The sequence below is a fragment of the Bidens hawaiensis genome, unplaced genomic scaffold (assembly GCF_021521415.1).
Source record: "Bidens hawaiensis isolate Kalapana, Puna unplaced genomic scaffold, B.hawaiensis_p1.1 tig00008970_1, whole genome shotgun sequence".
In the NCBI taxonomy this organism is placed as follows: Eukaryota; Viridiplantae; Streptophyta; class Magnoliopsida; order Asterales; family Asteraceae; genus Bidens; species Bidens hawaiensis.
The window spans coordinates 291024-317136 of record NW_027491655.1 but is presented as its reverse complement, the minus strand read 5'-3'; the positions used below and the strand labels follow the sequence as shown (position 1 = coordinate 317136).

The 26113-nt window shown below is 35.4% G+C and overlaps 2 protein-coding genes and 2 pseudogenes across 4 annotated transcripts; 3 read left to right on the top strand and 1 right to left on the bottom strand.

The window, feature by feature from the left end:
• Nucleotides 1-5105: 5105 nt before the first annotated feature.
• Nucleotides 5106-9454, top strand: LOC143530695 (SWI/SNF complex subunit SWI3A-like). Its single transcript, XM_077026162.1, has 7 exons — nt 5106-5280; nt 6178-6704; nt 7627-8319; nt 8399-8535; nt 8613-8662; nt 8760-8902; nt 9001-9454. Exons 1-7 carry the CDS (start codon nt 5178-5180, stop codon nt 9193-9195), a joined length of 1848 nt encoding a protein of 615 aa, XP_076882277.1. The 5' UTR covers nt 5106-5177; the 3' UTR covers nt 9196-9454.
• A 1190-nt stretch (nt 9455-10644) lies between these two features.
• LOC143530659 (recQ-mediated genome instability protein 1 pseudogene) lies at nt 10645-13993 on the top strand (annotated as a pseudogene). Its single transcript, XR_013134905.1, has 4 exons — nt 10645-11007; nt 13160-13330; nt 13416-13624; nt 13833-13993. The product of XR_013134905.1 is annotated as a recQ-mediated genome instability protein 1 pseudogene (transcript).
• Nucleotides 13994-16005: 2012 nt separating this feature from the next.
• LOC143530658 (recQ-mediated genome instability protein 1 pseudogene) lies at nt 16006-18237 on the top strand (annotated as a pseudogene). Its single transcript, XR_013134904.1, has 3 exons — nt 16006-16533; nt 17704-17874; nt 18052-18237. The product of XR_013134904.1 is annotated as a recQ-mediated genome instability protein 1 pseudogene (transcript).
• Nucleotides 18238-18469: 232 nt separating this feature from the next.
• Nucleotides 18470-20440, bottom strand: LOC143530657 (11-beta-hydroxysteroid dehydrogenase A-like). Its single transcript, XM_077026135.1, has 3 exons — nt 20047-20440; nt 18723-19097; nt 18470-18622 (listed from the first exon to the last, which is right to left on the bottom strand). The coding sequence occupies exons 1-3, from the start codon at nt 20146-20148 to the stop codon at nt 18470-18472; spliced, it is 630 nt and encodes a 209-aa protein (XP_076882250.1). The 5' UTR covers nt 20149-20440.
• Nucleotides 20441-26113: the final 5673 nt, after the last annotated feature.

Sequence of the window (26113 nt, the reverse complement as noted above, 5' to 3'; positions counted from 1 at the left end):
CGAGGGCGCGGCACGTGTCCCTAACACTGTTGAGGGGACATAAAAACGTAACGGAACTGCCACGGAGCAGACACGCGCCCCCACTCGCAGGTGCAAACCAATGCGAGCGCGACACGTGTTCCAGACAGCTGTGCGAGGGGACATGAAAGGCAATTGTAGCACCTCAAGCACACGAAACGTCTGACACGTTTACGGCGCACGTCACCACCAACCAACCACGTGTTTGGACCCTTCGTTTCAACCAAATGGATAGAACTTCGCGCAACGATGGAAACAACCAAGAAAACGACAAAACCCCATTAAAAAGACCAAATCAGTAAGTCTAATATCTATCTTACCGCGCTAGCGCGAGATAAGACACACATTAGACTGGGGGGGCTTGAAGAGGTATGTACCCGCCTCAGCACCGAGCAAGGCGGGTCAACCCACAAGATAAAGACATTATGAAGGCACAAAGCCAAAACCTATGCGCATGGCGCATACAAAACATGCTCAGGCATCATATGCCCAGGCACACATATGCTCGCGCATCACATATGCGCGCGGCGCATATCACATGCTCGTGCATATCACATCTGCGCATGAAATATCTGCGCGTGAGAATAAAGAGAAGACCTCGCGCATCCTCAGGATTGGCGCATATCACACATGCACATAATCGACCTCGTCCTTATCCAAATCTGGATTAGGGCAACCTAGATTGTGCACGTCAGACAACCTTCCAGAAGGCATCTTTTTAAGGAGTAAGAATATGCTGATGTTGACAGCTGCCAAATGAAAGGTCGACAACTCAGCATGACACAGGTGCTACCACGCGATTACAACCAACGAGAAAGCGCCAGGTGTCCCAGAGGACACGTGGCGCAATGCGATTGGAGGAGGCCAACGAGGTTGAGCCCAATCAGTGGAAACCCTAGCACTATAAATACAGCATCAACTCCACTTTGATGGACACATTCATACTCAATCATTGACAGTTACAGGCAGTGATATCACATTCAATCATATTGAATTACATTCACTCACAGTCAGTTACATACAGAAACACAATCACATAATCTTACAGAGTAACATACAGTATTCAGCTATTAAGCAATACTCTCCAAATTCCCTTACTCACACATTATTATCTTCTCCTACACATACTTATTCTCACGCCGGAGGGTTACCCCAAAGAGGACCCCTCTGTCCCTTTCTGAGGGGTAAGTTAACGGCGTTGTTCATTTTGTAGGTGGAAGAACACAGATCCAGAAGAACCATCGGTGAAATAGTACAATCAAAACCCGAGGAAAGTAGATCTGCTACCAGTGAGTAGATCCACGTTTCTTCATATTGTTTTCACCTCTAGTTAAATGTGGAGGTGCACAAAAAACCTGAACCCGGAATCGGACCTGAAAAAAATCGGGAACCGGTTCTTTTCGCACCCGGGTTTTTAATACGACCCTACCCGTAGGGTACGGATAAGGTATGCATTTCAGTAGCAAAACTCATACCCGATTTGTACCCAGAAACCGGGTTTTTCAAATACCCGAAATTACCCGAAAAATACTCGAAAAATACCCCCTAAAAAATCCAATCTATATATGAAAAATGCCCGGAAATAAGGTTTTTTCAATACCCGAAAATAATGTATTCAAATACCCGGTTCTACGACCCTAACCTGATGCATAAGGTATGATTTTTACAGACAATTTCCGGATCCGAACCCAAACCCGGGTATTACTAATACCTGATTTTTCAATACCCGGGCATACTAAACCGGTTCCATACCTGAAACCGGGTATTTGAAAAACTCAATTTATGCATCTCTAATTAAATGGAAAAGAATAATGGACTGTAGGTCAAATGGGCTGGTGACGTAAAAAGGCTACTGATCTCATGGGCTTTTGAGGACTCATACAAAATTGATATTCTTAATTGTCTAAAATTCAAACAATAACATAGTTATGAAAATTTTGAACCAAAGTGTATAGATTTTAGAATGTCTCTTGCTAATGGCCATCATCAACCAAGAAAAGCCGGAAAACATTGCAATGTTCTTCAAAGTGTTCATCTGAAAACACATGCATCGTAATCTAGAAAATAGATAGGCATTGCGCTAAAGTTTATGTTAATTTCATGTTTTGACCGTATTTTTCTATGTCCAGCATAACTATAGAAACATTCTTTCAAGTGTTATTAGTTGTTACACAACACCCTACTTAGATCAAAATGTTAATTTTACCGTGTATAGTTGTTTATAATAACGGTTAGATGGTTGGCAACTTATTATAAGGGCATTAACCTTAAACTGTGTCCACCTAGTAACACTTTTTAACTATGAAGTTCTTATCTAATTCATAACCACACTTCACAATGCTACATTTTGAGAGTCAATATGATAAATCTAAAAGGCGACAATTTTTTAGGTAGATTCTGAAAAGGGGGGGGGGGGGGGGGGGGCATTCTTCCGTGGTTGGTGGCATTTCATAAAGTTGGTTAGCACAACGGATAAGGGGATACGGGTGGTGACGAGAAGACACATGACGTAAGACTTAATTAAGTGCCATTAAAATATCTCAAGTAATCATTTGTAGCATGCAACTATAAACTACATTAATTAGAATGATATTTATGTGCATACGTTTACACGTTACTAGACGAGTGCCCGCGCGATGCAGCGGGTGTTTAAATGTGAACCCTATTAATCACGTAACAATTGTGAGTGTTCATGGTTCGGTTTAAAACCTTGAACCGGTCATCGGTTTGGTTTCACCGCTGAGTTTTTTACTTTCAGTCGGTTGTTTTTTACTTTATTATTTCAAGTATCATATTTTGACTTAGTTGGAATTGATGATACGGTTAAATTAATAATTATTTTAAACAAAATTTATTATCAAAGTTTAAACTGTTAAATCAAACCAAACCAGAACCGGACCGTTAATTACAGTTTGGTTTCAATTTTCAATGGTTTAGTTTTGGTTTTGGATGACAAAAGATGGAACTAACGGTTGGACTCACAAGCTTATAACTTAAAAACAATCAAAACCGGCATTGAACATCTTTACGTAACATATTAACCTTTTTAATGGAAAAATTTATAACAATATTATACTCAAATTAAAGAGAATAAAATACTTGCTTTTATGATGCAATATTTTTAAAAAATATTAACGTATGAAAAACTTATTGTCGTTTAAAAATCGTGAGTGAGAAGTTGGTTTAAAATTGAAACTAAAAAAAGAATATGGTTAAAGATGAGGGGGGCAAACTTGTAAATTGAGTTATTTGTGTGTAAAAGACAAGTATACCCCTAATTACATATGTATTTTATGTATTAACACTTGTAAAACTCTTAAAACCAAGTGTCTTAATTTGTCATTGTTTGATGTATTATATACAGTATAGATAAGTTATACTTGAATGTCATATAAAATAACTTTACAAGTATACACTGAATTGATGATGATCATAAGTTGGTATTTAGAGCACACAAATAACATGGTATACACTAAATTATAAAAAGACAAATTTTAAAAGTTGTAATTCAATTAATGATTTGATTCATTTATTTCAGTGTTAGACACACATGTTACTACATTACCATAATTAGATTATAAAAACTTTCAACTTATATGACTATTTTTAAAACTTTTCACATTAAATGCAAAACCTTTTACATATAACAATTTTAAAACATTACCAAACAGGTATCGACTAGTACCGATCTTGAATTTCCTAAAAACTTGGTGCCGATATCAAAAATATTTGGTTAAGCCTAGACAAAAGTTCAGCAAATACCAGTACCGATACCGGTCTTGAAATTCCGTATTACGATTTTTTTGAAAAAAAGCTTGATACCGGAACTGAAATGCTCGTTTCACTATCGGTGCCCGGTGTCATTTGCTCATCCCTAACAATATATAGGAAATAATATCATTTTTTAGAACGCCGGCTTTCTTGTGTGTTAGGCCACCGCACTCTCCAATTTGGTAGCCCCGTTGCCCCACTCTGGGCTCTGGCTAGACTATGTTGTCATAACCTAGCCCACGTTGGTTTCAGAGTTTGACTTGGGTGTCCCCACGGGAAACCATACTGCCGGCTGCCACTTGACAGTCATTATGCCACCACAACAACAAAACCCTCTAGTGTGTACATACGGTGGGACGAAAAACCCGGGTGGGCTTATGTTATCTTTTCGTTTTGAAAGACCAACGGACTTGAGTCCGAATTATTTTTTTTTTATATTTGTGCCTCATATTTTTTAAAATTTTCATTTAACCCAACAATTAGTATAAACGCGTAAACTTTTGGACAATTTTTTTAATATGGATTAACTTTTGGATTATTTTTTATTATGGAATTATTTACTTTTGGTTGAAATTGAAGTATCATTTTATGAAACTAGTTTTTATCCCCCGTATTACGGGGGTTGTTTTATATTATTTGTTTATAATATTTATTTATTTTTTGAATTTTTATTTTTTTATTGTATAAAAGTTAATAATATACTTATGGGTTGATTATAAACTGTTTAACAAATAAATAAGATATTATAACCCGGCTTAAAAACTATATGGGTTTGATGAGACCCAAGACCCGCTTATTTTTTTTACTATAAAATTGGTTTTTTAATTATAAATAATATATATATATATATATATATATTAAATAAATTAGATATTAATTTTTATTATATATCTACTTTATAGGATTTTAAATAAAATATTTGGTGATATTAGTCTTTAATTTAATGAAATGTTATAATCCGTTTAAGAAATATATGGGTTTGATGAGACACATACCCGTGAATTCAGGTCAAATGCATGAGAAATCTCCATATAAAAATCAAGCAAATCTGGTGACTCCAAAAAAGAGGAGGAACGGTCACATCACAACACGTAGGATTTTTATGGTTTCGTATATATATTATAGATTATAAGTTAAACTATTCAACCGGTTGGACCTCTTAGTATAACCCGATTTAACCAACTGTACAATTTTTAACACAATCCGATACTTAAAACATTGAATAATATCTAGTAACAAACACATGAGGCAAAATAAAAAGGATGTGCAATTGGGCATCATAACCTCGCTATCAAAGGCCTCACATAAGAGCGAGTTGTGACTAAAAAGACTCGGCTGACTCAATATTTTTAATATCCAAGACTCGTTGCAGAATCAAACCCATCTCAATGGAGAACAGCTCAAGCCATCATCAATTTATTTTAAAACCATCACTTCCCGCCGTAGATCACCGTATCCAATTCGAACTCTACACCATCCCAAGCTCCTCCGGTAAGTCTCCGCCGTTATCTCAAACCCTAACCCTAGCTCAATTGTGTTCTCTATCTTTTACGGTTTGTATCAATTTCAAATTCAATTAACGTCCTACACGTGCGAATCAATTTGTGTAATTATACATACAAGGACATACAAACACGTTTCAGAATCAAATACAAATACTTCTTATAACCAATTCGCTGTTATTATTATGTTCGTATTTGCTGGTTCCCGATTATAAGATATTATAAGTATTTGTTGATTTACATTTTGTTATTATTATTATTAGGTTTTTTTCTTTTTGTTATAAGTATTTGCTGTTAATATTTTGTTGTTGGTTCTGATCTATGCTGTCAATGTGAAATATCTGTTAGAATATCGGTACCGATTATATCAACGATATTGACTGATATATCACTGATATTCCTGATCTTTGACGTCTTAATTTTCAAATTTTAGTGTTTTAGTGTTTGATGTTAGTGTTTTGAGTCTTAATCGGTTCCTACTTGCTACAATTGTTAGTGTTTTGCAAGTTGCAAAAGGATAATTTGTTAATGGCAGGAGATTATACCGATTTGTTAGTGTTATACTGTTATATGTATAAACTCAGCATGATATTAAAATTAACGAGATCCCAATATCTCAAATACCGGTCATCGACCAATATCTGATATTTTTCTGCATTAACTGGTTAGATTCTGATTCTTTTATTGTTATTATTAGGTTCTTTTTTTTGTTATTATAAAATATTGCTTATGTAAATTGGTATTGTTTCCAACGTTTTCATGTTTAGATTATTTTGTACATGAAGATTGATTGATTGAAACGTCCCCTAATTACATTACTTGATTCGCATGTTTAGTGCAGTTTTTTAGTTTGTACGCTAACTTTACCCCTATGTTTATTGTTTAGATTGGTTTTCATGGGATTATATTCACCAGATCGAGAAAACTTCACTCCCAGAGTTTTTCAACGGTACTTCGATTACCCGAAACCCTAGGGTTTACAAGGAGTATCGAGATTTCATTATCTCGAAGTTTCGAGAAGATCCGTCTAGAAGGTTAACGTTGTCCGAGGTTCGGAAGTCGTTGGTTGGAGATGTTAATTATTTGTTGAAGGTGTTTAGGTTGTTAGAGAATTGGGGGTTGATTAATTACGGGTTGCCGGAGAAGGCAATTGACGGTGACGGTGACGGTGATGGTGAGGATTTGGTTAAGGTGGAGGAAGGGCCGCCGAATGGTGTTAGGGTTGTGGCGGTGCCGAAGTCGTTGAAGCCGGTTTCAGTTGGTGTGGGGTCTGGGAATGCGTGTGGTGTGGTGGAGGGGGAGGTTAAGATGCCGCCGTTGGCGTCACATTCAGATGTGTTTCAGGAGTTGGTTGAGTTGGTTTGTGGAAAGTGTAAGGGGCGGTGCGAGTCGGGTTATTACGAGTGTTTGAAGGTAATTTCTCAGTTTTGATTTGTATATTGCTGATTGATTGATTGATTGATTACAGCCTTTTAGTTGCCTTAAGATGTTTAACATGAAAATCTGTAAACGAACTGAACGTTTAGCGAACAGTTCGTGAACTATTCGGCAGAAAGTTTGTTTAATTTTTATGTTTGTGAACTTTTGTTTATGTTCGTTTATTTAGGTTCGTTTATTCTGTTTGTGTATGCTAATTACCTCATTAACTATGTAAGTTTAGCAATTTGCAATATGTTAAATCACCAAGGTAAACATTAACCGAGGCACATATTTCAAAATTGCGGACGCAGGTTTCTTGTCTCCTTTGTTAAATGCGTTTGTTATCCATTGACATTATTGGATACTTAATGCATCAGGCTTGTTTGTGTCTGTTTATGTTTGTGCTCATTTATGTCTATTAATTTATTTTCATTTTCTTAATGAAGGATATTGAACAAGAAAAATCTGTTTTTATGTCGTTGTGTGTGTCAGTTTACTTTCGCGACTTGTTCGTTTAATTTTTTTAATGAATGAACATGACCGATATTGAACAAGAAAAATGCGTTTGTTTGTCTGTTGATGTTCGTGAATTGTTTGTTTACAATTTTAATTAATGAGCATCAATGAGCACGAGCATGTTCATTTTCTTAACAAACGATATCAAACAAGAAAAAAACCTTTCATTTAATTGTTCGTGTTCGGTTAAAGTTAAATGAATGATCACGAACATGCTTCTGTTCGTGTTTGTTTGGTTCGTTTACAGGCGTACCTGTAATTATAGCTATAATGTTGTATGAGTTTATATATCTACTTATAATTTGTGTTTTTTTCTGCCATATTTGATTCAAAAAACATTACATTAGACTACCGCAACCGTACATTATAGTCACTATTTCATTTGATTTCACTGTATCAGAACGGGAGTTCAATCATCTGTACCAAGTGCTTCAAAGAGGGATCTTATGGAACCAACAAATCTGTTGATGATTACAAATTTGTCGACCACACTCCAGAGAACGGGACACGTGTTGCTTCATGGAGTGAATCAGAAACATTACTTCTTCTTGAATCTGTGTTAAAGCACGGTGATGATTGGGACCTTGTAGCTCAAAATGTGCAAACAAAGAGTAAACAAGATTGTATTTCAAAGCTTCTACAGTTACCTTTCGGGCACCTTATGTTAGGGCCCACAAATAATAAACATACAAACAACGGGAAACAAGGACTACAGGAGATAAAAGATACAGGAAGTCAACATGTTGAAGCCGAAAACAAAAGTCAACATGTTGAAGTTGAAAACGAAAATCAACATGTTGAAGTTGAAAACGAAAATCAAAATGTTGATGTTGAAAACAAGAGTCAACATGTTGAAGTGGAAAACAAAAGTCAAGAGAACGGTGACGCTGATATCGAAGAGCCCCCTTCAAAGAGAATATGCCTTGCACCGGTTTCAGATTCCAGCAACTCAAAAATGGAAATAAATAAAGAAGACGGGCAAGTACCACCGTCTTTACCTTCGAGTGAAGAAATGAAGGAAAAAGATGGTCAAGTTTGTGAGGTTAAGAATCAGAAACATCTTCCTGATGTCGGTAGTTCATTAATGCAGCAGGTATCCGTCTTTGTGTTTAAATTTGGTAAATTTTACAATTATTCATTAAAAGGGTGTATATTTTTATTTCCATTTTTAGGTTGCTCATATCACTGCTGTGGTTGGTCCAAATGTCACCGCCTCTGCAGCCGAGGCTGCTATCGCAGCTCTTTGTGACGAAAATGAAATTCCAAAGGAAATATTCGATAGTGAAGAAAATGGAAACGCGTCCGAGAGGTTATTTATCTATTTATTGATCATTTTACTTTCTGGTTTTATCAGAATTTATTAATTACATTTCTTTATTTTTTCAGGACTGTTCAAGGCAATGGTTTAGAGATGGATGCAAGGCCGATCGAGTCAGGTATTGACAGTTATTATCAGAAGATACTCAATTACTCATTTGTTATTACTTTTGTACACGAAGTATTAACAGTAAGTTTTGATTATTATTTTGGCAGAAAAGGGTTTAATTCCGTTACCTTTACGAATGCGAGCAACAAGTGCAACGGCTCTTGGAGCTGCTGCTGCACACGCCAAATTATTGGCAGTGCAAGAAGAAAGAGAAATCGAAAGCCTGGTGTCGTCTGTAATAAATGCACAGGTGAGCTTTGTCTTATAACATTATAAGAATAAGAATATTATCTTGTAGTTTTTTTGTTTGTTTGTTTAATGAACCGGTGTTGATTTTGTATTAAATAGTTGAAGAAATTGGAATATAAAATGGGGTTATTGAACGAGGCGGAGGGTTTGATGGAAAAAGAGTATAATCAGATGATGGAAATTGAAGAGTCACTGCTAACCGAACGAATGGACGTTGTTCAGAAGGTGATTGATAGACGGAGGGATAAGGAAAAGACGACGGTGAAGCCTCAAGAACAGAGTAGTATACTCTAAATCGTCGTTATCAAGTTTAGATTAGTTGTTTATTAGTCCTTTTTTAACTATCTGATTTGTAAGAAAATGTAGCATTTGTAATTGATATTTTGAACAGGGCTAAGATTAGTTAGCTAATTTTAATCATGTGTTGTTGGGGATTATATATTTTGTGACTCTAGTTGGAAATAAATAATCGTCGATTGTGGCGTTTAAGTGGTTGATGCGTTGTTTTGAAAGATTTGAAATAAGCATTCTTGGTAAAGCGAAATTTCATACAGTGTTTTGTCGGATAAGATATTAGATCCAAACTTTACTGAGAGCATTCACGTTCCATTCTCTATGTATGATTTGAAAATGGCTTTACTCTCCAAAAGTTATGTTACACGAACTTGAGTTGCGTATTTACACATGTCTGTATAATTTACAGTGTTGCCCTTTTAAAAAAGGTTATCTGATTGCTATTAACTTAGTAAATATACAAACAATTCAATCTATTGACTTCTTGATCACTATTAAGGTGATAAGTTTTCTTTGGGTATGTATTAGAGCGAAAATCACTTTTATTATTTCGGAGGATTCAAAGGTTTTTAGTTTTCAAGGTGGATAATTGTATATGGGAGGAGATAGTAGTTAAATCTTGTATGCGATGGTTGTACTTGTCTGGCTAGTTTGTTGTAATGATAATTTGTTTTGTCTTTCAAATAAAAATAAAAAAAAATTAAATAATATAAACTGTGAAAGGATGCATCTGATAAACATGGAGCGAGCGTCTACGTGACCCGTATTTGCTTATACTTGGTGTTTTAAAATCACTTTAGTCATCCTCTACGTTTCATTATTGTTTCCCTTATCATCTTTTTTGTAACTAACTCCGTTAGTTTTTAAGTTAAACCATTACATATGATGTGCAAACAAATCTTTTTACCCACACGAAAGCTAATTTTTGTTTCGGCTCGACTTTTTTTTAGTTTGGTTCGTTTTTCGATTTCTTGCAAGCCCCCAAAAACACAAGAAATCTTCCATTTTTTGAGAATCTCACATGCAAACCTAAACTTTCGGGGTTATATCCAAGGTCAACTCCTTGACCGCCGTCCGACCACACCCCTGGTGCACGGGAACTCGATGTAGTCCGTAAACCCTCGACCCATTGACGAAGCTTATTGAGGGTCAGGGTGGCCCCGACCCCTCCTGTTTTTTGCGCAAAACTGTAAATTAACCGTGTTTCGCCCAAAAATTTGTATACAAGTGTAAATTAACTCGTTTTCGCCTGAAAAGTTGAACCCAGCCCACTTTGTTTATGAAAATTTCCATATAAATTTGAGTCCAACCTCCGACGTTTACGTCCAAGCTTAGTCAGTGGCTTGCCCCCTACTTCAAACCCGGAATTAATCGTTCACCCCTACAAAATATCTACACCTAACCTTTTCTCTCTCCTCGAAACCATTTGATTTAAAAATTACATGAAAAATGGAGGGAACAAAGACGCCAATGTCGACTCAACACTCGAACGATATCGAACCACAAACCCTCAGTCTTCAAGCCTTAACCCTAACTGACGAAGACCGGACGGAATATTCCACAACAAGTACTGTTAGTAGGATTCTGGAAGATGATTTAGGGTTGAAACTGAAAACTGAATGGTTGGATGCTTGTTTACGTGCTCCCGAGACGGCGGTTACGGAGTTTATAACATTTGATGACGCGAAAAAGGCGAAAGTGTGCTTCGAGAAGTTTTTAAATGCTGATATGAATTGTTGCGGTGCAGGTGTGCTTCCGAGTAATGTTGATCAGTTGGATTCTGTTGATCTTCAAAGACCGTTTGTGTTACAGGTATTATTTTTGTGTATCTCTTACTTATGAGAGCTCGAGTTTAGCTAGTGAGTTGTTTATACAAGCTCGACATTATTTATTAGTTAATTTATGTACGTTTTGAGGTACTTTTATATATTTTGAGAAAACGTTAAATGAGCCAAAGCCAGCTCGAGTTTGGATGTGCAATATGAAATTAATAAATAAAATATTATTAGTTGATAAACACGGTTCCCTAGGCGTGTTTTAATGTTCAAGTCAATTTGTTAATTTTAGATAATATATTTCCAGTTATTAGTTTCCAATATTGTTGTAATCTGTTCTTTATTTCTAGGCTTTGTTTCCTGTACTTACACACAAATTGTTAATGAAAAGATTATTCAGTTCCAAATTAATATAGAAGTCCAAAAGAGGTAGAACTTAAAGATAGACAAGGTCCGAATTTGGGCTCGATAACTAAATGAGTTTTATTTGAGGTGTGGAGTTAATACATAGAAGTCCAAAAGAGGTAGAACTTAAAGATACACAAGGCTCGAGTTCGGGCTTGATAACTAAACGGGCTTTATTTGAGGCTCGGGCTGTCTCGAGCTCGAAAAAACTCGGCTCGTTTTGAGTTTTTATCGATTCAAGTTGTTTTTTCAAGCTTGGAAATTGGGATCAGGTCCTTTATTATTTATTAACTAATTTATGCACATTTTTAATTATTTTTTATAAATTTTGAGAAAAACCTTAAACGAGGCTAAACTCTGCTCGAGCTTGTGTGGTATGTTAAATGAGTTAAGGCTTGGATGCGCGGTGTGAAATTAATTCATAGAAGTCTAAAAGAGGTAGAACTTAAAGATACACAAGGTTTGAGTTTGGGCTTGATAACTTAACGAGCTTTATTTGAGGCTCGTCTCGAGTGCGAAAAAGCTCGGCTCGTTTTGAGGTTTTTTTATCGACCTGGAATCAGGTCGTTTATTATTTATTAGTTAATTTATATATGTTTTGAATTATTTTTATATATTTTGAGAAAAACGTTAAAAGAGGCAAAGCTGGGCTCAAGCTCAGGTAGTACTTTAAACGAGCGAAAGATCGGTTGTGCGGTGTGAAATTAATATATAGAAGTCCAAAAAAGGTAGAACTTAAAGATACACAAGGCTCGGGACCTCGGGTTCGGGCTTGACAACTAAACGAGCTTTACTTGAGGCTCGGGCTCATCTTGAGCTCGAAAAGGCTTGGCTCGTTTGAGCTTTTTATTGACCATAGTTGTTTTTTAAGCTTGGGATCAGGTCGTTTATTATTTATTAGTTAATTTATATACGTTTTGAGTTATTTTATATATTTTTTGAGAAAAACCTTAAACGAGGCTAAGCTTGGCCCGAGATCATGTGGTATGTTAAATGAGTGAAAGCTTGGATGTGTGGGGTGAAATTAATACATAGAAGTCTAAAAGAGGTAGAACTTAAAGATACACAAGGCTCTAGTTTGGGCTCGAAAAAGCTCGGCTCGTTTGGAGCTTTTTATGGACCCGAGTTGTTTTTTCAAGCTTGGGATCAGGTGGTTTTTTATTTATTGGTTAATTTATATACGCTTTGAATTATTTATATATATTTTGAGTAAAACCTTACACGAGCCTAAGCTCGGGTCGAGCTCGTGTAGTATCTTAAACGAGCGAAAGCTTGGCTGTGTGGTGTGAAATTAATACATAGAAATCCAAAAGAGGTAGAACTCAAAGATACACAAGGCTCGAGTTCGGGCTCAAATGCTCGATAACTAAACGAGCTTTATTTGAGGCTTGGGCTCGTCTCGAGCTCGAAAAAACTCGCCTCGTTTTGAGGTTTTTTATTGACCAAGTTGGTTTTAAAGCTTGGGATTAGGTCATTTGTTATTTATTAATCAATTTATACAAGGCTAAGCTATGCTCGAGCTCGTGTGGTACCTTACACAAGCCAAAGCTCGACTTGAGCTCGTGTGGTATCTTAAACGAGCTAAAGCTCGGCTGTGCAATGTGAAATTAATACATAGAAGTCCAAAAGAGGTAAAACTTAAACATACACAAGGCTCGAGCTCAATAACTATATAAGCTTTATTTGAGACTCGAGCTCGTCTTGAGCTCGAAAAAGCTCGGCTCATTTGCACACCTTATGGAGTTCAACAATTACACTTTAAACTAACAAATGCATTTTTGCAGGTTGATGAGATAGAAAACGTTAGTCAACCTCGTCAAGACCGTTACAAGGAGGCAAGTCCCGGCTTCGATAGATGCCTAAAGCTGTCTATGACTGATAGTGTTCAACGCGTTTTTGGCATGGAATATCAACCTATTAACGATCTAAAAGTTTTTTCTCCTGCTGGACTCAAGGTTCTGTATTATAAGTTTATAACTCCTGCAAGACATGTTTTAAAATAAGTAAATTGTGAATTTGTGATTATTTTATCCTTTTTAGGTTGCTGTTTCGAATGTTAATGTAAGCAACGGGCTCATGATACTGGTTCCAGAAGGTTTTCAAGTTTTAGGAGGCTCGGTTGAGGAGCTGGAGGCAGCACGTCAAAGATTCGTCGCTGAAGTCAATAAACCGCCTTGGTGGGATGTGTTTAATCAACTCTGAGCGAGTCTGTTTTCAGAAACTACAAAAGGACAATCAGTATTATATATGTAAGTTATTTTGATTGTTTAAGTTAATATTTAGCTACTCGTGCAGCGTGGCCCGATAACGATATCCATGTTTAACCACTGTTAACTAACACTGTTTCTCACAGTACAGCTTCAAATCTTTAATGCTATGTGTGTTGCAGTGTTAGTATTTTCTTCACAATTTAACATTTATAATCATCATTGTTAACAAACCTTTAATATTCTGCAGTTTCTACTAATAGAAGAGTGTCATCGTGTTGCTTCATGGGTCGAATCAGTGTTAAAGCATGGAGACGACTGGGACTTTGTAGCTCTAAATGTAACGAGTAAACTAGACTGCATTTTAAAGCTTCCACGGTTATTAGTAGTTTGTTTTGTTGATTAATTCTATGTAAGAACGGTATGTTCTTCGAACCATTCGGGTTGATGGGACGTTTGATTAATCAAAGCTTTTGAGCCATTTGCGTGCTTCCGTTTGCATTAGTGTTCAGTCTTTCACTGTGAAACATAAGCCATGAATATAAATTTAAACATTAATTCTTAAGAATCCATGTTCTGATGACTAATAAAAATTCCTTCTCAAATGTACAACTGCACAAAAAAAAATATTGAAAATTTACTAATATGTTTTCTACAGCATACCTAAAAAAGAACTATTATAATTATTTTTATTATGTTAATAATATATCAAACAAAGAGAAAATACAAAAGGGACCAGGTGTTACAGTAATAGTTTGTTTTATATATTATAGTTTTGTGACTTTGTCTTGACTATACAGTATCACCTTTTAGTTATTGTTAAAAAAGCACAAGAAGCAAATGCTATGCGAATCAAACTACTAAGGGGGTGTTTTTTTATCAATTTATAACTTATTAACTTTAACATATTAACTTTTTGAAAAGTTAATAAGTTGTTTGGCAAACCAAAACAACTTGTGAATTTTAACTTATCAATAAGACAAAATAAGAGGGTTTTGATAAGAAAGTCAGAATAAAAAAATTATATAAATGACATGCTCGTTTAGGCTCGCGAGCCGGCTAGAGCCTGGGCTCGTTTATTAAACGAGCTTACTTTTTGGCTCGAGCTCGGGCTCGTTCAAGCCTTTTAACGAGCCGATTTCGATTAAGCTCGGCTCGTTTGTTAAATGAGCTTACTTTTAGGCTCAAGCTCGGGCTTGGGCTCGTTCAAGCCTTTTAATGAGCCGATCTCGATTAAGCTCGGCTCGTTCAAGCTTTTTAACGAGCCGATCTTGAGTAGCTCATTTACACCCTTAAGTGGACCCCGTTGCGTGAAGATCGCTGCATCATAGGCTTGGTCAGTTTTCATAAACAAGGGGGGCGGCCTCAAAATTTTAGGACGAAAAAGTTAACTTAACATATATAACCTTTCATATAGGGACCTTAGGCTCGCTAAAGGGGTTTTTTTATCAAAATATATAAAATAATTAAAAACATATATAAATTAATTAATAAATAATAATCGAGACCGAGTCTGAAAAACAACTAATGAGACACACTCGAGCTTTTATGAAATAGCTTGAAATGAGCCGACCTTGACTTGTAAGTTAAAACTACCTGACTCGTTTACACTTTACACCTCTGTTCAACCCTATGCACCTGGATATAAGGCTATGTGTAGTAGAGTGATTATAAATGAGGGTGGATTGTGACACGTGGCGCCCAGTTAGCAAAGGGTGAGAATATGTTTTTGGGGTGTAATGGTGTAGGAGCTACAAATTGGGCCCACAATATCTTTTTTTATTATTTTCTTTTTATAATTAAACTAATCAAATAAAAACCAATTTCTTCAAATAATTAAATAAAAATGCATTAAAATTAAAAAAAATACAAAAAAATACATAACTAAAAAAAATACATAACTAAAAATATAAAAAAACATATAGCTCGGTTGGCGTACATGTTTAGGTTCGGGTCGGGAAATTGAAACGGATAGCTCGGTTGGTTTAGGTTCATCGGGGGTTTCATTGTAAGTTCACGTTCGGTTGGTTTTGCGAACCATGGTGTTGACCAAAAGGAGGGAATGGATGGTTAGGTTGGTTCGGGTTATTTATAGGATTCATTTTGCATATACATATATACACACACACACAACATATATACATATATATACATATATATCACACACACAACATATATACATATACATATACATATACACACACATACATATAATACAATAATAATATTTCTTCTTCTTCCAGGCGATAAAAACACCCTGCCCTCGCTCCTTTTCGCTCACTTATCGCCCAGGGGCGGTGTTCGCGCCTAAAATTCGCCCAAATCGACGCCCAGTGCACATTGCCTAAAAGTATAAAACCATTTCAAAATGACAGAAAAACTGGAGGGAAAAAAAGACGCCATTGTAGACTAGACTGACTACAATGTCCTCTAGAAGACGTATTTTGCGCGTAGTCTCATCTGACGAAGAAGAAGACGTAATACAACCACAACCACCACCACCACCTCTTAATCTCCAAAACGTAACCCTAACTTCCACCAACTCTAACCCTAACTCCATCCAAATCGAAATATCCGACGAAGAATTCATCGACGCAACAGAAGACATCTTCAATTCTCCACCTCAGCATCAGCCACCGACCGTTAATTCTTCGGAATATTCTACAACAAGCAGTGTTGGCACTGCTGGTACGAACCTAACGTCTGAGAGTCCAATTGGTAGGGTTTTGGAAGAGTTAGCGTTGAGATTAAAACATGAATGGTTGGATGCGTGTTTACGTGGTCTCGAGACGGCCGTTCCGGGATTTGTAACATTAGATGATGCGAAAAAGGCGAAGTTATGTTTCGAGAGGTTTTTGGATTCGGATATGAATTGTTGCGGTGCGGGCGTGCTTCCAAGTGATGTGCATAAAATGCACCTTCTTGATCTTCATGGACCGTTTGTGTTACAGGTGGTTTTGGATGTTTTTAGTGTCGGTTTTAGGCTTTGTGGACGTTCGGTGAACATGAACACGTGTTTTGCTTGTTTATTTATGTTCGTTGACGTTCGTTTAAATTTTAATAAATGCATAAGTAGTTAGTTATATATAAGTATAAGTATAAACATAAATGCATATGTATGGAGGAGTTGTGATGTATTAGGCGGTGTTTGGGATTGCTTATTTTCACCAACTTATAACTTATAAACTTTTTGAGAAGTAATAAGGTGTTTAGGATTGCTTATATTGTGAGAGGAAAAGTTCCATAAGTTACACTTTTGTAACTTATTAACTTAATGAAAAGTTATAAAGGAAGTAAAATAAGGAATCCCAAACACCCCCTTAGACTAGTTCGATTATGTTTGGTAAATTTTGTTCAGTTGTGTTTGTTATGTTTGTTCAAATATGTTTGTTTAAGTATCGGGGTGTTGGTGTGCTTTCGAGTAATGTGCATTGGATGCACCTTGCTGATCTTCCTGGACCGTTTGTGTTACAAGTGTTTTGGATATTTTTAGTGTCGGGTTTAGCCATTTAGGTTGTTATTGATAAGTTTGTTGTGTAAGTTGAAGACTTGAAGTTTGTTAAGTTTTCGGATACTGAAATAACTTTAGAAGTGTTTAGATTATTAAGTTTATTAGGAATTTGAAACATTGCAATGATGGGATTCCTTTATTATTCGCTTTGGTTCACAGATGTTGAAAACCTTATTGCAGATTCAGTTTCGAAAGGTTACTTTATGCAATGTCTTATCCATTGTGCGCAGTGTTGTAGAACTCACCAGGCGCTAGTTGGTTGGTGCGGTACTGACTAGAGATTAAGCGGATTGAAATTTTATATATAATTTTTCAAAAGATAAAAGTTATATATAAATTTTCAATTTTGACCCATTTTTACTGATTTTAACCGAAATTTGACCTATTTTGTTGAGTTTTGACTGAAATTTGACCAGTCTTGACAAATTATGTGATTACTGATTAATTAGACTGATTTGGTGAAATCTCATCGGCCGAGCGCTGATTTACTATTAATCAAGGATTAATTGGCGCCTAGGCGCGATTTTTGCAATCATGATTGTGCATCTTGAATGTGTAATTTAGTTCTTCAACATTATCACTCTAAACTGACATAAGTTCATTTTTGCAGGTTGATGAGATAGTAAACATTAGTCAGCCTCTTCGAGAGCGTTACAAGAAGGCGAATCCTGGCTTAAAAAGATGCCTAAAGCTGTCTATGACTGATGGTGTTCAACGCGTTTTTGGCATGGAATATCAGCCTATTAAGGATCTAGATGCTCTTGCTCCTGCAGGACTGAAGGTGCTATGTTATAAATCTTGCAACCTATTATAGTACTTGTGAACATAAATGGTTATGTTTTTCGAAGAATTTAGTTTGTTGCATAGTTGGTATCATGCAAACCTTGATTGCAATTATTCTAATTTTTCTAAAGACGCTACAAATTTTGTTTATAAATTTTGTGACTCATTTTTTTAGGTTGCTATTTCTAATGTGAATGTACATCATGGGCTCATAATGCTGGTTCCAGAAGTTATTCAAGTTTTAGGAGGTTCGGTTGAGGAGCTGGAAGCAGCACGGCAAAGACTTGTTACTGAAGTCAATAAGACCCCAAGGGGAAATAGGTATTATGTTTTCTCTGATGAGATTCACTCCCAAGCTTGAAATATCAACTCATTAGCCCGCTCGAGCATTAGAGAAAATGCTCCAAACAAGCCGAGCTCAAGCCCTCGTAACTGAAAACTAGTTGAGCATAGTCGCATAGTGTGGCTTGGCTCGTTTTCACTCCTAGATATGATCAAAGCCTAATGAAACCATATCTATTAATAATATGGATTTAAGAAAGGTAAAATAATTTATTAGCCCGAACCGATATAAATTAGGTCCTTTTAAGTAATTAGATCAAGAAAAACATTACATTGTATACATTCATTCTTGGAAGAGGAAGCCAAGATGCCGCCGATGATAACGCGATGATTCGGCCTCCACAGTGTCTAAGATGTGGAGCTGCAAATTTTGTTACGTAAACCGAACCCCAAAAGTTTATATCCTATATATAATATCAAGTTATCAACCCATGAGATTATTTATAAAAAAAACTTTAGGAAATAATTCATAGAATGGAATCACATGAAGGATTTAAAGCTTACTATGACAGGTCGTAAATTCGTAATATCATCGGCTTCTTCCAACATACCGATTTGGGAAATCCCAGCATTATTCACCAAATGATCCACTGCATGCATACAATCAATTAACAATAAGATGTCACTAATCAAGATTAAGAAGCAACATTCAAATGCATGATATATAGGAAGTGGTTGTGTACATCGACCATTGAAGTGATGAACGGTTTGATCAATCATTTGTTTACAGTCGTGAGCGTTGGAGACATCGGCGCAGATGATTATAACTTCTGGCGATCCAATGTGGCGGCACCGGTCAGCGACTTCTCGGAGACGCTCTTCTCTCCGAGCCGATAGAGCTAAGCATGCTCCTCTGCTAGCATATTCATAAGCTAGATGCTGCATTGTGTAGTTTCAATTATTTTTCATATAAATTTTTTTGTATGGTCATAAATATATAATAAAAAAGTGTCGGAATCGAAGGTGAACTGAAAAACAAATCCGAAACTGTAAAACCTCAAAAGCCAAACTGAAACAAAAACTAACGGTATGGTTTTATGTTTTTCTGAAAACCGAACCAAACAGAATTTCTAGATTTTAATTTGTTTTTTTTTATTTTAAATTTTAACTAATATATAAGAATTTACGTGACTCAAATATTTAAGCCCTAAGAATTTAAAAATATCAAGCTCAAATGACGAAACAGAAAAAAAAAAACCGAAACCAAACTATTACAAACATTCAAAAACCGAATTTTCCGCATTTGGTCGATTTTAGCCCAAATTACCTACACATGGTCAGTTTTAGCCCAAATTCCCGACACAGATCGAACCATGCACACCCTTAAGCCATAGTTGTACATGAAACCGAGAAAACATATCCGAAACCGTAAGACCTAAAAAACCAAACCGTTTTATGTTTTTGTGAAAACCGAGTCAAACTGAATTTCTAGATTTTAATTTTTTGTTGTTTTTAATTTTTAATTTTTAATAATATATAAGAATTTAGGTGACTCAAATATTTAAGCCCAAGTATTTAAAAATATCAAACTCAAATGACAAAACAAAAGAAAAAATCCGAAATCAAACGATTACAATTTACAAACATCCAAAAACCAAATTTTCCGCATTTGGTCGGTTTTAGCCCAAACTACAGATCCAACCATACACACCCCTAAGCTACACCCTAGCCATTTTTGTATTAAGTCATTTAAAAATTATATATTTTATAGATAAAAGGTTCATGACATTAAATATTCATGACATAATAGCCATACTAGTCATGACCCGCTAAACTCGGCTAAGTATTATATAAATAATATTTATAGCTTTAAAAATTTATTATGTACCTCACCGATGCCAGAAGACGCTCCGGTGATGAGAACAACTTTACCGGCGACGTTTTCGGAGAAAACGACACGAAAGACGCGTAGGAAAAACTTGAAGAACATCCATGGAGGGAGGAGGAACAAGATGGTGAAGAAAGTGAAAGGAGGTGCTACAAGATTCAACAAACTGTTAACAAATCCATTGCTTGTTATTATGTTTGTGTGTGTATGTTAAGTGTTTGAAATTGTAGGTGGATGACGATGATATTGAGGTTAAGTTTAAAGTGGAGGTGAAGGTGAAGGTGGTGGTCTAAGTGTTTGCATGGAGAGATTAGGGAGTGCCACGTAGCAGTGTGTGCCACGTGGTAGTGTTGGTTTTTAACTATTATAGGTGTTCATAGTTGGTTGAGTGAAATATTCGTAGAAGCCTAAGAGACCACTTTACTTTCAATAAGTACACTAATTAACGATGAATTTAGTTTAAATACATTTAAATTTAGAAAATAATAATTTTTAAATTTATAATGGCTAGTTTCTTAAAAGTGTAGAAGTCTTCCATGTTCACAATGCCTTTAAACTTCGCAGTTCATCTTCGACTTAATGGTTAGATAATACGGGTGAAGAACTTAAATCATCAAACCATGGATCGAATGGAGTTCGGAAACACTTGACAAGAATGCACGTAATAATTAAATAAGCTTATCGTGCACCTAGGGGTGCTTATGGTAGTTGGTTTATTTAATTTTCCTTTTAGTTTATTTGATTTTTTTAGTTAATGCAAGTTGTGTAACATTTTTTAGTTTATGCACGTATGGTTTATTTTTAAGTTATCTACTTTTTGTTTTTAGATTATTCATACTTTTAATGTGAGAAATAAATTATTGCAAAAACTAACTTAGTTTATTGAAGGTTCACTGATCACCAACGATAATTATCAGACCGTCATAGATCTCCAACGGATCACCATTGACTTTTAAAGTAAAAATGTATTTTGATGGCCAGTGAATTTCTGGTGGGAGTCTTTTTCTCACTCTATTTTGGACTTCAAAATGATTAAGCCCCCTAGTGAAAGAGTTGAAATTAAAGTAACTTCGCTAGCTTCTAAGAAAACTTATGAGCACTTACGACACCTAGTTTAACACTAAGTGTTTCAATGGCGGACACATAAGTAGACCAAGTTTCAAAAAATCAAATGTAAAGTACAATTACAAAAATAGATCAATGAACACTACAACGACACTTAATTAAGTGTTTAAATGTAAGCGAGGAGACATAACTCTCGTAAGTGTTACAATGTAAGAGAGGATATGGCCGACGCTAGGGAACACATATAAGTGTGCCGGTATATGGTTGGATTAATTATAAGAAACATACAAGTGTTTGGCTATAAGAAACATACACGTAAGTGGGCTCAAGAAAGGTTCTAATACACGAAAGAAAAATGTATGTTTAAGCCTTAAGGTGATCTAACAATATAAAGATCTAACAATATAAAGTGCGCAGTTTAAATAAATCATATTCATAATCATATGTGAACACTTAAGCTTTGTACAACTTTTTTATTTAATTTTTAAACAATAATTAATTTTTCTTTACTTTAAATGTATAGTATAATATTTGCGGCAACTTGACACGAAGTGTTAAAAAGACAAAGATTTTGATATATTCTTCCAGTCATTGAAGTCTAAGGAAGCTTCACAAAAACTTGTTTAAAAGATCTACAAATGAAGTTGCTTCACTAAGAATTAAGTGATAGTGGGAAGCATGCTCCAAACCGAATTTTATAAGTAGCTTTTGCATCATATATGTACGTAGAGTCCGTTCTCACCATATATGTTTATAAACTAAACTAAATAATTAATAATTATATAATAGTTGTAATTGAATAAAATACTATTATGATGATTTCAATGGCCATAACTAGTGATTACACGTGTAGTAAGTATTTGATTTTCAGATAAGTTACTTAAATTATCATGCTAAAAGCTCCTCGAATTCAACTTAGATGAGAAATTGCCTAAATTAAAGCATGTTTGATAAGCAAAATCAATCTCAAGTACTTTCATATATCGAGCTTTAATAAGCTTGCAAGTCTAAGTAAACACTTTAATATGTAATTAGTATTCATATATAAAAGTATAGCTAAAGAACTATTATTACCATTTATAATTATTATTTAAGTTTCGCTCACACATATATATAACAATTATTCATAAGTAAAGAATATATTAATGATAAATAAGTCGACCTTGAGTTTACAATGTTAATTACAAATTAAAGTGAGCTTAAGTTTTAAGGACCGCTAAAAATGTTGAACTACATATTTTTAAATTAAATTTAAGCTTAAGTTCAATATCTTTAAACTCAGACTCCACTTATTGAAACTTATAGATGAATCTATAGCAACCACATTTATTGTCTTTGTACGTCTTGTTTCTAATGGTGTTTTTTCTTGTAGCACGATGTGTGTTTGGTTTTATATATCTTTAATGGACTTGGAAGGCGTAAAAAAAGGATATATAACACAAAGAAAAATGTTTTTCTTTTTCCTTTTACCGAAAAACTAACATAATACAAAATTTGTTCATTGATCATATATGCATGTATTTTAGTATTTTACTTGAGTTCAACTCTCAACCCACCACCTCAAAAAGATAGAGGGGAGGCCCATAATGAAAAAGAAAAGAAAAGAAAGTAAAAGGAGTATAGGATTCTGTACTTTCTTTGTACCACTTGCGATCTTTTTTCTTTTGTTGTTGTTATATATATTATAGGTGTTTAATGTTAATCGTAGTTTATTAGTATATATATAGGCAATAAACAAAATATTACTTTGTAGAATGTTGGATTTGAATATATTAAAAGTAAGTCATGTGAAAAAGTGTAAAGTATCATAAATATAGTCATGTTCTTTATATTTCACTATATTAGTTCTATTTTAAAGTAATATGATTTGTGGATTGACAAGAGTGTTTGATTATTATCTAACATTGTCATCAATGGCATTATAACTATGGAAATTGGCTAAAGAATTTGTTGTAATATAATTAATGTTATTACACAAGCTAGTCATACAAATACAATAAAACTAGCTTACACATCTTTCTCGATGCATATATAACCGGGGAATAGCAAAATACCCGTAGTTATAAGCTAACCTTATAAGTTTAAGACCGATCAATTAAATCTATGATACGAAATTATTGGTAGACAATAACCATGAACTTACAAAAGGCTTCAGAATTCATACTGTTAACCAATGTCGGACACGTTGTCACATAATACGTTATTTGTAATGCCGTATACCTTAGAAAGTTACATTTCCCCACCTCTACATTTAGTATTTGCCTTCAGTCATCCTCCAATATTAATTATCACCTAGAAAATTCAGCTTCAAGTTGTCTTTGTCTATTGACCCTAGCAATAAAATCATCAGCCCATTTGTTCAACTCTTCAGCAGGCAAACTTTCTTCTTCACCCAACTCTAAATCCTCAAACTTCAATTTCTCAATCTCAAATTTCCTTTCCGTCCCGCTACGACACTTAAACATCTCCTCATCGTCACGTACTTCCAAAGAGCATGTAGCGAGTCCCCTCGCACTTTTAGCCTTTGCTTGCGACAAAACTTGTGGCTCAGTGATCTTGCACTTGTACTTATCATAACAAATATCACTATAGTTAGCATTCAACGCCTTCGATTTAGAGGTGAAAAACTTTGACTCTCCCACAAGAAAGATGACAATGAGGTTGCCCACAATGAACAAGACCTTGCTAGTGAAGAAGAATGAACATATCTTGGGTAGGGTTAAATAGAAAATGACATTAAATGTAGCACAAAATGGAGGGTACCATAAGTGGCTAGAACAAAACAAGGTACATGCTAATATTGTTAAGGAGTATAGTAGTATAGTACCAACAAACTGCTGCCTTTTGTGTTTCTTGATAGCATTAATCTTGTAAGCATGTATACTAAGTGGATCCATTTAAGCTTAATTTCTTTCTATGGATTTGTAGTTCATATGGTTGCATATATAGTGAAGAATATATATAATGTTTTTTTCAATCACATGTATCTTTCAAGTGGTTTCTTTATACTATTGTGTTGCTTTTGGGAAAGTTGTGTTGGAGATATTGATTATTTAATTTTGAATAATTCAAATCATTTTCCTTTTGTAGTTTATAATTTGAATTTGAAAGGCATGGGAGGCTCGGAGGGTATGCGAGCCACATCATTAGCGGGGGCACATAGTTTTCGGAGGCAAAATTTTTTATACTTAATACATATATATGTTTTTTGGTGGTAAAAATAAGGTTATTTACAATGATTTATGAGATAATTACATGCTCATAATGGTTTCTGCTTATAATAAATTGGTCGATAAAAATTTTATCCATGTACATTAGCAAATAAAAAAATTTTCGTTAAGGCTTACGAACCCTTTTATTTTAGCTCGGCCGAGATATTTAAATTCTCGGAGACTGTCTTGTTGAAAGGGATATTTTGAAGGAGTTTCAAGTTTGGGTTAGAAAGATATTTGTTACACTTGAAGACTTGGACATGTATGTTATTAATTTTTTTTTTTGAATTCTTTAATCTCCATGTTTGAATATTTTAAATACATGAAACAATTCGAATACATAAATTTCATTATAATTTACTATAAAACGATTACAATAGAGTGTGTGACAACCGGTAATTTCCCAAACCCATAAGCTAAGTAATCAACCTAATAATTAGGTGATTGTAAATGATAAGCGCGTGCATTTGTTATGTGCGCCCTGCGCGAGCGCGCCATGTTAGTCAGCGCGTGCAGTTGTTATGTGCAACCTGCGCGAGCGCACCATGTTAAGAACCAGCGTGAGCATATGTTATATGCGCCATACGTGAATGATTTGGCTTTATGTTTTCATGTAACTTAAACATTATGTTGTCTATGGGTTGACCATCCCGCATGATGCTAAGGCGGGTGCATCCTACATCGTTTATGCGCGTGCGGAAGGGAACTAACCTACCCGCATGGCGGGAACGTTGAGAGCTAGTTTGTCTGAAGCTCCAAGATGGAATTGACTTCAACATGACTGATCACTATGTTGAAATACCAAGACCACCTGGAGAATCTACAAATGAAACTCAAATGTCCCTAACTGCGAGAAGGTTACGCACCTACCCGCAGCAAAGACATGTCCTATACGCAGAAAGCTATGCGCACCAAGTTATACGCGCAGAACACTTGGTCTATTCTCCAGTTAAGGAGATTACTCCCGCCCGAAAGGAAACAGTAGCGTGTTTCAGAGATTTTCCACTTTTTACTGTACACTGACAAAAGTACCTGAAAAAGCACACTGTAACATGAAAAGTCAACTGTCAGCCACCCTATTTTCACCAACCCCAGATCTGCATGTTCTGTCCAAATCAAATCAAAATCTTTTATCCACCACTCCACTCTTAAGTAAATAATAATAACTTCTATACTTTATCATCATTACATTTAAATATGAAAAGATTTCAATCCCCTAAAGCAAGGGATTGTGTTCCCTTGAGTTTGCCTATAAATTTGTAGCCTAAATTATCACCCAAAACACACTTCAAAGAACTACAAACTTGCACTAATCCTTTCCCAAGCATCCGTTGTTTCCAGCTCCGATCCTGTTACTAGGTAAGCCGAGAATATAACCTTGATACCTACTATCCAACCCTTATATTCTCCTATTTCTTGATCTTAATATATATACTTGTTATTTAATCGTATTCTAGACCTTCGATTCCGAGGCCAACACCAAGAAAACCCGAATCTCGATTAATCCCTTAACAAGAACCACAGGTGAGTCTCACAGCCCCTATTTTCACTGTTTTCACTGTTTTTTTTTTTTAAATTGCTTTCGGGGCGAGGGACACGTACTTAAATAATGTTTTATCATGGTATACTTACAAGCTATGCAAGCGATTATGTGTTTTAAGTTATGTTTCATGATGAGCAATGCAAACGGTTATCTAAGGTTTTCAATGTATGTGCGCTAGAACTCGAGTAAGTGATCACTTTACCATTGGAACTCTAAGGGTAGGGACTGCTGGTTTGATCCGCCCACT